The 20,000-nt window shown below is 34.0% G+C and overlaps 1 protein-coding gene across 2 annotated transcripts in view; it reads left to right on the top strand.

Moving 5' to 3' along the window:
• LOC115220451 (vesicular glutamate transporter 1-like) overlaps nt 1-20,000 on the top strand; it is a 406,828-nt gene that overhangs the window by 381,673 nt on the left and 5,155 nt on the right. For both annotated transcript variants that reach the window (XM_029790578.2, XM_036509888.1), the window contains exons 9-10: nt 1,311-1,443; nt 17,949-18,059. In XM_029790578.2, coding sequence (XP_029646438.1) covers nt 1,311-1,443; nt 17,949-18,059 — 244 coding nt within the window. The remainder of the gene's footprint in view (nt 1-1,310; nt 1,444-17,948; nt 18,060-20,000) is intronic.

Genomic DNA, 20,000 nt, shown 5'->3' on the forward strand with positions numbered 1-20,000 from the left:
TGTCAAATAGTTTCTAGGTATTAATTAAACTGTTAAATTCAGTTCGAAAATATTTGGACCCCAACATATGACAATATAAGTCTTAATTGATGAGGAAAGGTCAATTTGTCAGAAAAAGCAAAAGAAAATCACTACATGAGATCTAAAATGTTCTTGAACTGAAAAATCCAGCAGAAGATTTGATCTGTTTTTTCTCAAACGAGAAAAACTTCAACCAAGATCGAAAAGAAGAAATGAAAGATGATCATGTGCAGACACTTCTGAAGTTCCAAGTGTTATGCATACAAAATTTCCAGCAACTGTCATGGCTTTAGGGGTTGTCAGCAATGAAGGAGATGTGATGACTCTTTACTACTTTCCACAAGGCATTAGAGTTAACTCTGCCAGAGTCAGAGTAATGTTCAGAATGAACCAGGACCACTTGATTCGAGCATGTAGATGATTTAGATCTGTGGAAAAATATTAATGTTTAAAGATAAAAATTATGTCTTAGCTCTGCAAATATTTCAGGGATTTCACTGACAGTATTTGTTTCCTATAAACATCTGCTTCATTTCTGAGGATTGGTTGCAAAGAAAGCTTCTCACATATTTCTGAAGTGACAAGCACTAAATAGAATGATAAAAATTCTTTCACATTTTGGTACAATGACAGAAAATCTTGTGGAAATGGTTAAGTCACTTACATCTAGATTTTTTTTCTTGATTGGTACTTATTTTATCGACCCTGAAATGATGAAAATAAAAATTGATCTCAGAATATAAAGGGCTGGAAGAAATGCCGTTATAGTATTTTGTCCGCTGCTCTAACGATTCTGCTCATTTGCCGTCTTAAATATAATGACAATAATAAGCATAAATAGTTGGTGCATACTCTAAAAATTACGTCGCCTTTATGAAGAATAAAACGAAATTATGCAAGTACACAGCATATTGTTACACAGTTTCCATTATTTGGGACATGTAATAGAGACTCCACAAAAAGAAAATGCGACCAATATTTAACTAAAACGCAATAGAACAACACATGAACACACGCACATGCACATAGCATACAAAAATAACACTACTATACATTGTGCTCATCCAACGTAGAGCACTTTCAATGATTCAACAAAAACAAAAGCAAGAAAAGATCGTCACAAAATGCACACAAAACAGCAGAAGTAAGAGAAATAAGAAATAAAACTCCCTTGATCGTGTATTAAAATACACAATAAATATAAAACTATTGAAGTAAAAGAAATTATTGTTGTCATCTAATATTTTCAGTCTTGAAACTTATTGTTTTATATTTTTTTCTTCTTACAGAGTGGCATCGTATCTGCTCTTCCTCATCTTGTTATGGCTATTATTGTACCATTTGGTGGTCAGTTGGCCGATTTTTTGAGGCGAAATGGCTACTTATCAACCACAAATGTAAGGAAAATATTTAACTGCGGAGGTTTGTATATATCTATATTTATTTATTTAACCACTTTTTAAATACATCTTCAATTGCTTTTCGCAAAATAAATTGTCTACATGGTACCTTAGTGTAATATTTACACGTACCCACACAGAGATGTGTGGAGAAACAATGGCCCAGTGGTTAGGGCAGCGGACTCGTGGTCGGAGGATCGCGGTTTCGATTCCCAAACCGGATGTTGTGCATTTATTGAGCGAAAATACCTAATAGCTCCACGAGGCTCCGGCAGAGGGTGGTGGCAATCCCTATTATACTCTTCCGCCCCAACTTTCTCTGTTCTTTGTTGTTTTCATTTATTTTAAACGTGAAAGATTACAGGAGAGTACAGGTCATGCTACACAAGCACATCCCATGGAGCAAGAAACTTATCGGAGTTCATATTTAAATCCTGTCTCTTGCTAAATAGTATGCTTTCTTTATTGATCATACAAATAAAGGAACAGTATACTACGATTGTATACATATATGTGTGTGTGTGTGAGGGAGAGTGTGTATGTGTGTGTGTGAGAAAGAGATTGTGTTTGCATGTGTGTGTGCGTGTGTAGGACGAAATTATTTTCAATTAACTAAGATATTTCTTTTGTATAAAGCGATCAACAATAAAACAAAGAATAAAAAAAGGAATCCAACAATAATAATAAATCTAAAATTCAGCGAAATCCAGAAAATATAATCAAGCTACATGTTCATTCAAATAAATACATTAACATATATATATACATTGTCCCAGGTGGCGAGCTGGCAGAAACGTGAGCACGCCGGGCGAAATGCGAAGCCGTATTTCGTCTACCGTTACGTTCTAAGTTCAAATTCCGCCGAGGTCGACTTTGCCTTTCACCCTTTCGGGGCCGATTAAATAAGTAGCAGTTACGCTCTGGAGTCCATATAATCGACTTAATCCCTTTGTCTGTCCTTGTTTGTCCTCTCTGTGTTTAGCCCCTTGTGGGTAGTAAAGAAATATATATATACGTTGTCCCTGCATATTTGTTTTATCTCACCCACACACACATATGTACATACATTTGTGCGTATATGTGTGACTGTATGCATTTAAATATATATTTTTTTCATTTATGAGTGAGTATAAATCCATTACGCTATAATGTGTTTGCAATCAATTCGATGTATCGATGATTCTTTCCTATATGAATAATTTATTTGCGATCATTTCCTGTTATTTTGCCTTCTCTGTAGTATTTGTTGAGTTGCGTCTATTAGGCTAAATTCCACAAGTCTATACGTATTCAGATATTTACTGGACAAACTTCTACTTTTATTTGCTTGAATGTTTGTGGTTCGTCTGTGTCTACCTACGTAACACTATTTGTGTGTCTGTAAGGTGTCCTCAAAAGTTCTGGTTCACTTGGTTTGTCATGGTTTATATTTGTATATTTCCCTGTCGACAGTGAATTAGAAGTCATGGAGGACACGTTAGGAAGGTTGTACCAAATTCTGTACTACTCCTCAGACAACGCCCTGTTTTCAGATTCTGCTTCGATCAAATTTGCGCACTTTACAAACGAGACATATACTGGCGACCGGTCAATATATATTTCCCTTTTCCCGTGTTTTGTATCAGCAAAAGAAATAGCAGAGATTTTAGGAAGTGGGACGAAATGTTTGAATTATTTAGTTACGTATATCACATTATACTTCAGCTAATTTTGCATTAGTAAAAATGTGAAAATTACATGCATCTGCATTATGCATATATAATCATTATATGCATATGGCATTATACTTATATCTTTAACTATTCTACCAATATTGCTGAACAACTACTACACTTCCACTATATAAATAACATAGAAAAGTTTCTCACTAAACTCCACCACTTAAAATAGCACTTACAAAACAATAAACCTCAGGTAACCCTCACCCGATGGTGGTTACAGCAGTCGCTGCCAAAGAGAATCCGATCAGAAAGTGACAGTTTACTGTTTGTCTGCATTTATTGCTGCTGGTGTGCAACACAACATACTATTCCAGGCTGGTGAGGCTGTTATTATTGCACATATTTCTCAATGCCTGTATGTTATAGCGTTTGCATGGGCAGAGTCGGAGATATATTTCTTAAGTTCTGCTGCACTAGTATTCTCGGTTATGGTAGACATGACTCTATGTGAGTAGATGGTGGGGTGATTTGTTTTATATTAGTGGCATGACATGGAATCTGGTGACTGAATATTGCCGTAGCAACAAACGGCGCTCCTTCAGTGTTCAATACACCGATTTGATGAGTGTACGCTGCTTGAATACTGACACACACATATGAATTGGAGAGTCTTGACATGAACTTTTAAACTTTAGTCGTAGAAATTAACAGCGTAATCATTATTAGCTGTAATTTAGAAGACTGTTAATTTAAAACTTTTGGGCAAATTGATAGGAATGGGTGCTATTCTATTGAACCCATGCTGTATACAAATAACGAAGGGATGAACGAAAAAGTGCTGGAAAGTCCATTTGGAAAGGATTTGAACTTAGACTGTCAAAGGATGCAATTAAAACTGCAGCTAATTTATTCGGCTCTCTAAAATTTTTGTCGCTCAAAATTTGGAGCAATTAAATGGTAATGAAATATTTAGCGTTTTAATTGGTTCTGGCTTTTGCCCATTGGCCATCTTGACTTTTTTGTTTTCAGATGGAAACCATGTATTTAGGAGTACATAATCAAATATCTTTCTCCATTGAATTCACTTATCTGTGATTTGAACGGGATCTAGCTGAAAATCGCAGCAGGTCGAGCGCCATTCTGTACTGTAGTTTCCGTTTGCCGACTTATATCTCAATAGATTCCGGTTTCTTACGATTTCTATCCGTAATTTAAAATTTCTATAATCGAATGCATTTTCGATCATAGTCTTTTATTTTCTATTAACTTGCTTCCAAACCTTATTCAATATTTTCGTCATCAGAAAACAGCTAGTTAATTATAATTTCTAATTGCTAAATCAGTCGATGTCTGATTGCTGAGGGCACATTCTGATATTGTTTCCTTTACTTTGATAATCCACTGTGTAAATTTAATAGATCCCTTAACTTCTAGTTGTGTTCATTTTAACAATAGGAGAATTCTATTGGCACATGTAGAATATTGAAACCTAAAGTCTGAAGATTTCCATTCCCTTCTTATCTTGACCTTTTATTGCCTGATTCTTAAGAATGTTAAATCGCTTTAAAGGGGAAGCAAAATAAAGAAATCCATAACGAGACCTTTCTCGGGCAATAATTGGTATTTACTTCACGCCATTGCAGGGGTTTCCATTTTATTAACGCTGTCTTATGTAACAAAATTTGATTCCAACTTATGCTTCATTTTAATACATTTATATTTTCCAATATCAACAAATGGGGAACAGGTATTGGAATATATATATTATTATGAATTAATGTCGATTCAAAATTTTACTTTGCCTTTATTTACAAATATAATTAATCGTAAACCATAAAAAGTGATACACTTTTCTAATGCATTTTATACGGTTCTATAGACCTTGTCAGTCTAGTTATGTTAGACCAATGTTTTAATTACTTCTATACTTGTAGACATTTTAAAAATAAATTTAGCACAAGCCCTGCAATTTTACTTTTAATTATGTGAAGTTTTTCTTGTACGGAAGGAGATAAACATCATCAGGGGTTGTAGACAACAATATCATATTCGCTTGTTGAACTTGAGAGAAGTCTTGCGTAATCTTAATGTTTCAACTACTGACTGTATTTGTAGTGATGATTGATTTCTTTTTCGAAAACCTTAGATTTCCAGACTGTAACTTTGGCATTTACTCACAAACCCAAATGCAGCAATGATTATTGGTGTAAATTGGAATTTCTAACTTGGGTATTGAATCAGGAGATTTCAAAACAATTGTCAGTAGTTATTCGCTTGCTCCTATGTTATGTATGTATGTATGTATGTATGTATGTATGTATGTATGTATGTATGTATGTATGTATGTATGTATGTAAGTATGTATGTATGTATGTATATATGGAAATCTAATCTTTTTGTTTTTCTTAAGGCTTAAGGCTGTATCATGCGCGGGGACATAGAAATAATCGGACTAAATACACGTTCGCGCGGTTAAACCATTGGGAGTGAAGGACTCCTAGGGCATCCTTCTAGGAGAAGGTAACTCAGGTAACTGGGATAACTCCGACATAAAACCTGCGGCTCAGTGGTTACCGATGATGTTAACTTGTTCTTCTTTTCTGATTATGGCTGCTGTTGCTTAGTGAGTGGGATTGACTCTGTGCACAGCCTTTCCTCACTTTAAAAAAAATCTTCCTGCAGAGGCATTGCACGGTAACAACATTGTTCATGATTGTTGATCTTGCTGTGAGTCTCAACTGAATGGCTGGCTGTAGCCTTAAAAAGCAATTAAAAGTCACATTCGATCACAGCACCAATAACAGTTAAGCTTCGTGCAATGGCCATCCTCGATAAAGAGGGGGCAGCCATCGTCTATGTATGTATGTATGTATGTATGTATGTATGTATGTATGTATGTATGTATGTATGTATGCATGCATGTATGTATGTATGCATGCATGTATGTATGAATGTGTGTATGTATGTATGTATGTATGTATGTATATATGTAAGTATGAATGTGTGTATGTATGTATGTATGTATGTATGTATGTATGTATGTATGTATGCATGCATGTATGTATGTATGTATGTATGTATGTATGTATGTATGCATGCATGTATGTATGTATGTATGCATGCATGTATGTATGTATGTATGCATGCATGTATGTATGTATGTATGTATGTATGTATGTATGTATGTATGCATGAATGTGTGTATGTATGTATGTATGTATGTATAGTATGTATGTATGTATGTATGTATGTATGTATGTATGTATGTATGTGCATAAATGTATGTTTGTATTTCTATGTGCTTGTGCAGTTGTTTAGTCTCAAGTCAGCTCTTGTTGAACAGATACTTTCAGGACATTTCAGTCACAAAAATGCCATCTTTCCGCCAGTCAGATTCTTTAGTATTCATTATCACACATAAAAACGCATCGTTATGTGGCTAGAGCGTCAGCCTTATAATCATGATGTTGTGATTTCGATCCCAGACTGAGTTGAGTGTTGTGTTCTTGAGCAAGACGCTTTATTTCATGACGTTTCTTTTCAACCAGCTATAGAAATGAACTAAGACGTCACCGCTGCTAAGGTGTATCAACCTTTGATTTTTTTCTTGGATTGCATGAGCGAAGTGGACGCGAGAGACTGCTTGGGCGACTGCTTATCTTCTACAAACAGCCTTGCCCGCACTTGTGCATTTGAGGGGAACTTTCTAGGTGCAATCCTCTGGACATTCGTAGCCGAAGGGCGTCGTTATCCTTTCATCATCCCTTATAATTTTTCTTTCTTCATGACGGTAGGATGTGATTAAACAAAAGTTTCGGCTGCTACTTCTATCCGCTCGAACGACCGTATAGACAATTTCTTATTAGTTATTTGGTTCTGTTCTTTTTGAATTCGTGTATGTAACGTTCTTGTAAATATTTGAGCATACATGCAAACCCAAAGTAGTGAAGATCGTCATCCGGTTTCGTGTGAGTGCAGGATTTTCAGTCTTCGTATGTGAATGTATTTGTCTGTATATGTGCCTTGTGCGATGAGTTTGTGTGTATATAAGTTAATGAATGCGCGTGTATATATGCATTTCTGTACAAATGTATGTTGTTTTCTTTATGGAACACCAACATCCTATTTTGCAAACAGATCCACAGAATGTTCTCACCATTTCTTCCGTTACAGCTCGACATACGTTTGATTTCATTACTATTTATGTTGATGTTCGCATCCTAGCTGTCTTCCATGTTGTTGTAATTCTGTTTGGTGTTGTTGTTGTTGTGCTTGATGTTGTTGTTGTTGCTACTGATGTTGTTGGTATTCTTATTAGAATAGCTTGATTCTCTGTAGGTCATTATGCTGCATACTTCTGTAAGCATCCATCCGAAAGATAAGGTTCTAATCAATAATGTATGCTTTTGTATGTATTGTATCTGAACATTAGCAAAGCTCTCTTCCTTATCTTTCGCTTCTTCCTTTCGCTTTTCTTCAAACTTAGATTTTCTTCCTTTCCTCCATTTTCTTTTATCATAGGCATAATGCATATGTGGTTGTATTTTTTATGTGACTTTTTAGTGTGTGCGCGTGTATATACGTACATATATCTCTATAGACACGTAGATTTATCAACAAAGTAGCATATATACATACATACATATATATAAATTATATATATATATTATATATATATATATATATTATAATATATATATATATATATATATATATAACTAAGAATAAAGGGTTTAGCAACGAATTGCCTTACCACATACCGAATTTAGAAATAGCAGTCAAAGAGTTATAGCTATTTCTTCTACTAAAAAGGGAGATCTCAGTAAAAACAGCAATTGGAAGGCAGACCACAAACAGGTAAGAGAGAATGAATTGACGGCAATCTATCATACATTTTTAAGTTATCTACGGACGTACGTTTCGAAATCAAGTTTTTAGGAACATAAGAATTAAATATAAGTATTAAATAATTCTATCTTACCGAAACTTCTTTTCTCTTCAGCGTAGAATACTATAATCATAAATGATTATATATTGAATTTTGAGATACTAGAAGGCACCAACTCAACTCAGTATCAGAGCGAGCCTAGAATCCGCAACTAGTATCACCGAATTCAATATGTGAATGAAACGATTGTGTCACCAGCCCCTTCCCACCCGCGTGTATATATATATATGTATGTATGTATGTATATGTATATAAATATATGTATATGTATATGTATAGTATATAATATATATATTATATGTATATATATATATATGTATATATATATATATATATATATATATATATTATATATATATATATATATATGCATATGTGAGTATACATGTGTATATATTTCAATGTATGAACATATGTGTGTGTGTCCGTGTGTGTATATATCCAGATAATATGTAAATATAGTTACCGTAATTAACATACATGAATCATATATATATACATATATATATGTGTGTGTGTGTGTGTGTGTGTGTGTGTGCGCTGGCATAATCCTATGGTTGGAGCATATCGCTTTTGAATTCACATGATTCTAAATTCAATATCACTACTCCCCCGCATTTTAAAATTGTCTCTTGACCAAGAAGTTGTGGATGCAATGTGAGAAATCACATGTTTGGAAATCACGGGGTGGAGACCGTTCCAACTTTATATCAGGAACCTTAATACTTTGCCTGTATTAGCACTGCTACTTGGCGAAGTACATCCAGATGTAAGCATTCTGCACAAGTCTCAGGCCAAAATTATATTCTTTTAATCCTCCAGCAGTTCTTGTAAAAGAGTAATGGAATCATGTGTCAATTTGTTAGATATCAACTTAAAAGACTAAAGACAGGATATAACGCTCACCGTTATTACTAACCGTTTATTGTCTTATAACTGCTTCTAAACGTTGACGCACGAACTTAATGCTTGGCGTCGCTCTTAAGCCTCATTTTTACTTACCGAGAGACAGGAATCAACAAGAAATAAGTTATGCCCAATGGCACAGCACATCTCTCAGTCTGGGGGATGGAAAGAATTATCGTACGATCGAGGGCCTAGATGTTAACCGCAAAATCATACACTTACACAGAATGTAATGTAGATATAAAATTAAGAGATAATAAATATCAGACTGAAAGAGATATTTGGGTCGCTGTAATCGACTATGAACAAGCCTTGACTGGGGTTTATCAGTATAATTGCAGATTAATAATTATATTATCTATCTATCTATCTATCTATCTATCTATCTATCTATCTATCTATCTATCTATCTGACTATATGTATGCCTGTTTATCTATCTATCTATCTATCTATCTATCTATCTATCTATCTATCTATCTATCTATCTATCTATCTATTTATCTATCTATCTATATATCTGTCTGTCTATCTATCTATCTCTCTATCTATCTATCTATCTATCTATCTATCTATCTATCTATCTATATATCTATATATCTATCTATCTATCTATCAATAATAATGGGTAAAATTAATTAATCAATTAATAATTAATAATTTTACCTAGTAGTTCGGTATGTTAAAAGAACCATTATCGGTAACCTTATACAACGATTCAGCAAAAATTGCTTCACCACATACCGAAATTTAGAAATAGCAGTTAAATTCTGCTATTTCTCAGAAATAGTTAAATACCTTTTTATCTAGTTCTCTTCACTGTCTCCACAAAGCTTCCATCTATCTTTCTACTAGAGCCACCATCGACAACGTCGTCACTCTTCTTCTTCTTCTTCTTCTTCTTCTATTCGTCTTCCTTCTTCTTCTTCTTATTTCTTCTCTATTCTCTTTTCTTTTTCTTCTTCTCTTTCTTCTCCTTCTTCTTCTTCTTCTTCTTCTTCTTTCTTCTTATCTCTTCTTTTCTTCTTGTTCTATTTTCTTTTTCTCTTTCTTCTTTTTTCTCTTCTTCTTTCTGTTTTTCTTTCTTGTTCTTCGTTCTTTTTCTCTTCTTCTTCTTCTTTCGTTCTCTTTTTCTTTTTCTCTTCTCCCCTCTTTTTCTTTTTCTTCTGTCTTCTTCTTCTTCTTCTTGCTTCTTCTACTTCTTCTTCTATCTCTTCTCTTCTTTTCTTCTTCTTCTTTTCTCTTCTCTTCTTCTTCTTACATATTTCTCTACCCTAACTCCTTGTTTTCAGTCATTTCGTAATCCACATACACCGACTCCTCTTATCTCTCTCTCTCTCTCTACCTCTATCTCTATCTATCAATATATATGTATATACATATATATATGTGTGTATATGTCTGTCTATATGACTATCTGTCTTTTGTCTGTCTGTCTATCTATCTATCTATCTATCTATCTATATACGTAAGTATATATACGTATATTTATGTATATATATATATAGTATAATATATTATAATATGTATGTTTGTATGTATTGTATATGTATGCGTATATGTATGTAGGTATGTATATAGTCTTCTTTCTCTCATTACCACAACTCATGTGATTCAAGATTCCTTTATGCTTCTCTGTACTCGACAGACATAACAAGTGCATCGTACATCATGAATCGACTAGTCATTGCTAAATCCTATTCAAAACAATCATAATTAATGAACTGTGCAGTCTGTTGATAACACGCACAACACTACACGACGTAGACGAAACAAAAACATTTTTGTGCGAATGTAAAGTGTTAGGTGTACCAGTGTATGTGACTGCGTCTATACGTAAGTGTGTGAGTATGCACTGGGTGGTATTTATATATTCATGTATGTAAAATAGCGTATCTAAGAGTGTTTATATTATATATAAATCCGTGTGTCTGCGTGAGTGTGTGTGTGAGAGTCTGTGTGTGTTAGAGCATGGTTCTGTGATAGTATGTTATATGTACATATTCTATATGAAAACCAGTCTCTCTCTTCTCTCTCTCTCTCACTCTCTCTCTCTCTCTCTCTGTATCTCTCTCTCTCTCTCTCTCTCTCTCTCTCTCTATATATATATATAATATATATATATATATATATATATATATAGGGGGTATAAATCTTATGCGTGGATGAGCGTTTATAACTTTTCGCAGAATATTCATATCATCAACCGCTCATTAAGCACATAGGTCTCACAATATTTTGCAAGATCGATAGTTCGATTTATTGATTTATTCGTATTTCAGCTCCAGCAATATTAGCATTGATTAATTTTGTATTTGATCACTGTAGTGTATTTATTTATGCATCGTTTCATATCTTCCTCTCCTGTATATGTGCAGGGTGCATATAGACATACACACACTCATTCATGCATACATACATACATTCGTGAATACATACATGCATAATACATACTTTCACATACATACATTTATAAATGTATAAATATATATAATATATACGTATATGCATATGTATGTATATATATATATATATATATATATATATATATATATATATATATATATATATAATATATATATATATATATATATATATATATCGTTGCTATTATGCAAAAGTGTCATATGTCCAAAACGTTGATTTTCAGCAAACGAAAAAATTGTTTCACCATTCCATTTCACTACACTTTGACAATTTTTTCTTTCTTGGCATCTGAAGCAACTGGAGATACGATAGGTTGATCAAAAGAACCGACAATTGCAAGCAACTATAAATTTCCCTAAATTTGGACATACGGCAGTTGAAAATAATAACAACGATATGCATATATAATATATATATATATATTTATTCTTTTACTTGTTTCAGTCATTTGACTGCAGCCGTATCAGAGCACCAGCTTTACTCGAAGAAATCGTTCCCAGGACGTATTCTTTGTAAGCGCCGTACTTATATGGTTTTTTTTTTTTTCGCGAACCGTTAAGTAATAGGGTCGTAAAAATGCCAACATCTGTTGTCAAGCGATGGCGTGGGACAAAAACAGACACACAATCATATACATATATCTCACGAGCTGGTTGTTCAGTTCCTCGGCTGTTTGCGTGCGTGTGTATTCTATATATATATAATATATAGATATATATATATATTATATATATATATATATATATATATTATATATATATATATATATATTTATACTGCAATAAGAAAATGGAGGGGATCAAGAGATGGTATTCATCAACATTTAGACATTATATCATGTCTATTTATCTATTAAAATAAAACATTTATAACAATATACATGCATATATAACATACTTTACATATATAATATATAAAAATACCAGTAATTATTAATACGCGGAAATTTATTACTTTTAGTATCAACTAATATCAAATGTATTACTATAAATACTCTAACCCACTTATTTTGGACCTTTGTCTAAAGCCCTCAATAGAAAATATATCGCATGTTTATATGAATATAAATATGTTTGGGTATAATTATTATAATCATATAAAAACAAAAATACAAACTTCTGCAATAATCCTCCCTTTTCATCACATGTCATATGTATGAACCTACGGCTATACTTGTACGTTTATATATACATATATATGTTATATATAAATATATACATACAACACTACATACATACACACACACACACATATATATATATATATAATGTATATATATATATATATATATATATATATATATAATATATCTATATATATACCACATTATATATATTATATACCCACACACATATATATACACACACACACACACACACACATATATATATATATATATATATATATAGATATATGTGTGTGTGTGGGGGTGTATGTATGTATGTTTGTATGTATGTATGTATTCCTCATTTATATACCTTTTCATTCCTACATAACTACAATAATTTTCAGATATATTGATTATTTAAATTCCACTATTATTTTTCTTTTGATAACTTTCTCCTTCCTTTGTTTATACTTAATCTAATAAGTATAATATAATACACCCAATAATAATAATAATTAATACCTTTGTATGCATATGCATATACATAAATATATATATATGTGTTTATGTATATTTATGTATATGTATGTATATGTAAAAGTGTATATATATTTATGTATTTATATTTATAACTTAACCTTCTGAACTTTCTAAACTCTGCGACGAACCCCAGAGACACACCCAAGTACCTTAATCTAATCTTCCAAATACTTCAGTTCACTGTAAGATGGAAGTCGAGTGGGTTACTATGGCCTCTTGGCTGAAAAAGCTGTAAGATACTATCCTCCTTTCTATGCTTTACGTTATATATTTTAATAATTCCTGGTATTTTTTATATATTATATATGTAAAGCATAATATGTTATACATACATACATTTATATATATATATATATACACACATATTGTTATAATTGTTTTGTTAAAAAATAGATAAATACATATAATATAATGTCTAAAGATTGATGAATACCACCACTTGATCCCCTTCATTTTCTTATTGCCGTATAAATAAGGGTTAAAAAGGGTAAAAAAATTATGGTATAAGAATCTTTTTACCCTCACCCATTTATTACGTTCAGTAGTGTAATTGCCATGCGATGAAAAACCACTTGTTAATTAAGAATTAGGTATTCTACCAGTACTATATTGGATAGATATTATCCCTTAGTTGGTTATACATATATATATATGTATATATATATATGTATATATACGTGCGTGCGCGTATACACACACATATAAACACACACACAGCGTTTATCACTGAAGTAGACATTAAAATACTCCTCATACACTCATTCACCATGTAAATTGGTAAGGATTGGTTGCGATAACAGAATATAGCAATAGAAATTACAATACAAAACACAATAGAGAAATATAATTAAAATCAGAAAACGAGCGCCTAATATCCTTGCTTCTGATTTTTCGCGTCCGGATCTATAGAAACCTAACATGACCAGAACCTTTCGAGTTTGGTTTTGAAGAGAGAATAAATAACGTTATTCTTTCCACTACATCATAAACGATGTTTCTTGATCAACTTAGAAATTTTGGAATTATCAATATGTCTAAGATTGAAGATAGAAGTTATAAGTGTACAGACACACACACACACACACAACACACACACACACACACTCGCGTATACTATATGGACTCAGGTGAGGCTGTGTGGTAAGAAACTTTCTTTCCAGCCACCAAGGCCGACCAAAGACTTGTGAGTAGATTTGCTAGACGGAAACTGAAACAAGGCTATCATATATATATATATATATGTGTGTGTGTGTGGTGTGTGTGTGTGTGTGTGTGTGTGTGTGTGTGTGTGTGTGTGCATGTGTGTGCATGTGTGTGTGTGTGTGTTGGTGCATGTGTGTGGGTGGGTGGGCGTGCGTATATATGTGTGTCTGTGTTTCTCCACCCACTATTGCTTGACAACCGATGTTGGTAGGATTACGTCCCCGCAACTTAGTGTTTCAGGAAAAGAGACCGATAGAATAAGCACTAGGCTTACAAAGAATAAGTCCTGAGGTCGATTTGTTCGACTAAAGGCGGTGCTCCATCATGGCCGCAGTCAAATGAATGAAAACATAAACGGATAAAGGAATACAAGAAGAATGAGAATAAGAGAGGGAGGGAGAAAGAGACATTTGAATTGTCTCCCTCTCCTCTTACACAGAAAAGCATGCTCATACACATAAACACAAAAGAGAAAGAGGATGGCGGTGAAAGAGGGGGAAGAAAGCGAGAGGTGGTAGAGAACGAGAGAAACATTAAAAAGGAAATATTAAAATGACTGCTGTCAAATAAGTCAGCGTCGAATCCGTGATGCCAAATACACGGCGCTAAAACATCTCGGACACATATAAAAGCATACATGTTTATTGAGGTAGAAGCAAGTGTCCATCGCTGTCCTGTTGTCTTCAGAAAAAAAGAACACAGTGTCTTTTCTGTAATAGCTTGTCAATTCCAGAGAATTCTTGATTCTTGAGAATGTCACTGAGAAGTGAGGGAGAGGGAGTGTTTGTGAGTAGGTGTGTGTGTGTGCGCTCACGTGCCTGTGTGATATTGTATGTTTTAATCATGTCTAGCCGACGATAACATGTATTATAGAAGATTCAATGCTGCTTTTAATTTGGATACAGAGAAAGTTTTTGACATCTTATTCTAAGCATGAATCTAACGCGTAATTTCACACTTCCTTCAATATTCGTTTAACTTTGATTAGTGTTACATAAGTGGATGCGCAATGGCCCAGTGGTTAGGGCAGCGGACTCGCGGTCGTAGGATCGCGGTTTCGATTCCCAGACCGGGCATCGTGAGTGTTTAATGAGTGAAAACACCTAAAAGCTCCACGAGAAACCGGCAGAGGGTGATGGTGAACCCTGCTGTACTCTTTCACCACAAATTTCTCTCACTCTTTCTTCCTGTTTCTGTTGTACCTGTATTTCAAAGGGCCAGCCTTGTCACACTCTGTGTCATGCTGAATCTCCCCGAGAACTACATTAAGGGTACACGTGTCTGTGGAGTACTCAGCCACTTGCACGTTAATAAATGAGCTGCGACGTCAATGGTGCCAAGCTGTATCGACCTTTGCCTTTCCCTTCGATAACATGGGTGGCGTGGAGAGGGGAGACTGGTATGCGTGGGCGACTGCTGGTCTTCCATAAAAAAAAACTTTGCACAGACTTGTACCTCGGAGGGTAACTTTCTAGGTGTAATTCCATGATCATTCATGACCGAAGGAGGTCACAAGTGTTACATAAGGAAGACAATTACGAAAATATGGTGACACTTTAAATGTACATACCTTGAGTTTACTTGTATAATTATTGTAATATAATGTATAGCACCCAAACATTTACGGTGGATATAATTTCATGCAACAGAATATGTTACGTATATTTGCAAATATTACATGTTCATGTCATGAATATATGAACAAAAGTGACGTTGGATAATTGAACGTAAATATCCTTGCAATACCTCACTGCTTCGTTGTACAAGGGAGCCCTTATATATGTATAACAATAGTACTATTACTAGCTATATAATCTATGATAAAGGCGGCGAGCTGGCAGAAACGTTAGCACGCCGGGCGAAATGCGTAGCCGTATTTCAGCTGTCGATACGTTCCGAGTTCAAATTCCGCCGAGGTCGACTTTGCCTTTCATCCTTTCGGGGTCGATATATTAAGTACCAGTTACGCACTGGGGTCGATGTAATAGACTTAACCCCTTTGTCTGTCCTTGTTTGTCCCCTCTATGTTTAGCCCCTTGTGGGCAATAAAGAAATATATATAATATATGATAGTATTATGCTTTAAATGACTTGAACTCACTTTTGATACTTATCTAATGTCACTAGTTATTTGTAAAGTAAGGCGCTTTGTCAGTAACAAGTCGAAGCCCATTTTGAATAGTCACCAATGTCTCCGTAATTACGAGTTCAAATCCTTTCGAAGTGAACTTTGATCTTTATAATTCGTATCCAATAAAATAATGTTAAAGAAAACCACAGGTCTGATATCGCTTTACTTTCTGGAAAATCTGCAGCCGAGTCTCAATGCTAACATAAATATCTTTGCATGTTTTGAAGAAGAAAGTATTGTAAACCCCAACATCCAAGTTTCTCTTGACCAGTAAAATATATGGTTGCCCCATGGTAAATAGAAGTTGGTTTCCGGTTAGTTGAATATATATATATATACGTATATATATGTGTGTGTGTATGTGTGTGTGTATGAATAGTAATAAAGAACTTGGTTGATATGAATTTGATTTTACCATGAACGATCAAATTAATACTAAATTTGAGAGAAGTATAAAAAATTATCTTTCCAATTGTTCTAAACGAGAATGCTGTTATGTAAAAATAAAAGTGTTAGATTAAAAATGCAAAATATAGATGTAAAGTTACATCTGAGGGTAATGGCTACTTTTACATCGGTGCGACATCTCTAATTTTCAAGAGAGACTGGCAAATCATTTGAGTTCATTTAGAGATAAAAATAAAAGATTCTAAACAAGTCTTAATAAATTAATGTGGTCTAGTAAAATCAGAAACAAAGACTATACTATGGATTGGGAATTAATTTGTACGGGCAAAACCATACAGACATGGAACTAAAAGATGTGATCTATGTTTAGAAGAATTTTCCCAAATTTTTACATCTAAGCGTAATTTGATAAATTCTAGACAGGAACAAGCTTTGAGATGCTTTCGCATGGAGAAATTCACATTAGCCTAGTATAAATGAATAATAAACGTTGAAAGAACAGTACGTTTTGAAATGACGAACTATAAGTGATTATCCAAACAAAACTTGAACTGAAGATAGTTCGCGTCTCACTTAACGAACAACTCTACATCATACAACGAAGAACTAAATACTTTATACAATTAAAACGAAGGATATTAAGGAAAAGATCCTGAAGAAACTGCACCAGTATTATAGTAGGGCTCCAATTGCAACGGTTACTAATTAGTGCAGTTGAAACGTGTAGGTCTATGTGAAGCTGTATATCACTCGGGAATTTCCTCACACAAAACATGGACAAAATTTCTTCTTACGAAAAAATATATATTCAAATAAGTAACACATAATATCATGAATAGCGATAGCGAAACCGGTCGATATATTAAAAATTATATTATAACTATGTAAGTGTGCGTATTTTCCTTTTTAATTTCTTATACATATATATATATATATATATAGATATATATATATATATATATATATATATATAGAGAGAGAGAGAGAGAGAGAGAGAGAGAATTAAATGTAATGCTATGCCACATTGTAATAATCATTATTATTATTATAGTTGATATGTGTGTGTGTGTGTATAAATGTCATATTATGATACGCTACAATAATATGCTGCTAAACAGATTAAACTATTTTAGGTTTTGTGTTTAATTATATGAGAGACTTGTTTTTCTAACTTCATTATTTTTTTACACGTTGCAGGTTTCGGAATGGAAGCCGTATTCCTATTAGGTGTTGGCTATACAGCTGACAGAGTTACTGCAATTATATGTCTCACATTAGCAGTTGGCTTCAGTGGATTTGCTATATCAGGTAATCATTTTACACTTATTACTACACTTATTAAATATTGTTGTTATTCACTGTGAATGGTGACATTTTACGGACCCCTCCATGTTAAAAATATTTTGTTCCAAGATTACTTTAAGAAAAAAAGTCGGAAAAGGAGCATTTGAATATTTACATAGTTTTCTTTAAAAAAATATTGTTTGTAATATTTATTTATACGTAAGAAGGCGGTGAGTTGGCCGAGCCTTTAGCACGCCTAGCAAAATGCTTATCGGTATTTCGATCACTTAAGGTGGCGAGCTGGCAGAACCGTTAGCACGCCGGGCGAAATGCTTTGCGGTATTTCGTCTGCCGTTACGTTCTGAGTTCAAATTCCGCCGAGGTCGACTTTGCCTTTCATCCTTTCGGGGTTGATAAATTAAGTACCAGTTACGCACTGGGGTCGATGCAAGCGACTTAATCCGTTTGTCTGTCCTTGTTTGTCCCCTCTGTGTTTAGCCCCTTGTGGGTAATAATGAAATAGGTACTTCGCTCATTTTTACATTCTGAGTTCAAATTTCGCCGAAGTCGACTTTCATTCCATAATCTCTTGGTCGATAAAATGAATACCAGTCAAGCACTAGGTTCGCTGTAATCGGCTTACCCCTCCCCCAGCATTGCTGTAAGTATATAGCGTTTTACTTTGTTTGCTTTAATTCATTCACTTCATTCATTATACATTTAGAGTTCGAATCTTAATTAGTTTCCCTTTTTACGTTTTTCCTGTCTATTTTAATATCTTTCTACCACTTTCTTCCATCCTCTCGTTCCTTCTTTAACATTTTTTTCATACTTACCATTCGGAATTTCATATTCTATATATATGTCTCTATCTGTGTATATGTATGGACATATGTGTATGTATACATATGTATTTAGCGTCCATTACCGTTTTTACACGCTTTCTTTTCTAGACTTTAATCCCCTGCGTCTTATATTGACTTGTCATTCAAATTGCAACTTCAGGACAGAAACTTCCTTAAAGACTATCCGTTTTGTGTCAAACCATCAGCTCTGCTGTTACGAAGATATTCTAAATTCGAACATATCTTGAGAATTACAGTTTGACGTAGTAAAGAAAACCAACAAAAAAAAACAATAACAAAAGCGTACATTAAAGTTGACTATTTACGACTGTAATTCGTTATGCGAAGAAACACATGTCAAAGCGTAAATATCTAAGCTACTGTTCGTCGCGTGTGTTGTAAGTCCTATGATATATAAAACTTTGTGTCCATAAATCCTATGTTGAACATTAAGTACTATCTTAATTTCAAATCAAGTTTGTTTCCATAGCATTTTTGCCATTGTGAATCAAATAGTTACCGATCTTTACCACCTTTCTGTTTCTTGGGTCGTTGTATTCGCTATAGAATTAGTTCGCAATAGATTTCAATGTTTGTCTAAATTCTCTGCGATAGTTTGATTGGGCTCGGAAATCTTAGTTGCACTTATTTTCCTCCCCAGGATATGGCTTCACTTCTCACTCTCCTCGGTGACTAAACTAGCCCAGCAGAGTTTGCTCTGGTTGGCGAGTATTGAATTATATCTTTGCCAGTATTAGGTTTCTCTCCGCCTGTCATTTAATTGGCCTTGACCTGATACATCACCCTGCCTACCACAAACAGACGAACATGATCTTGTATGGACATGCATTCAAAGCTACCTCACTTACTAATCCATTAAGGGTGCTCCCATGTGTTATAACGTTTAAATGGCCTCACCTCTATGCTTTAGCCTCAGCTGGTAAACATAATACGATGCATCACTTACTATCATCTCTTAGTCATAGACTAATTCCATATCCTCGATTTTAGGCTGCAATCCTCATAACAGACACACTGGTTACATCCCTGGCCATGCTTTTGTACATAAAGGTTGGGTCCGGCATAATTGATCGCATTAATATCATCAGTGTTAGAACCT

Source organism: Octopus sinensis, linkage group LG16 (assembly GCF_006345805.1).
Source record: "Octopus sinensis linkage group LG16, ASM634580v1, whole genome shotgun sequence".
Classification (NCBI taxonomy): domain Eukaryota; kingdom Metazoa; phylum Mollusca; class Cephalopoda; order Octopoda; family Octopodidae; genus Octopus; species Octopus sinensis.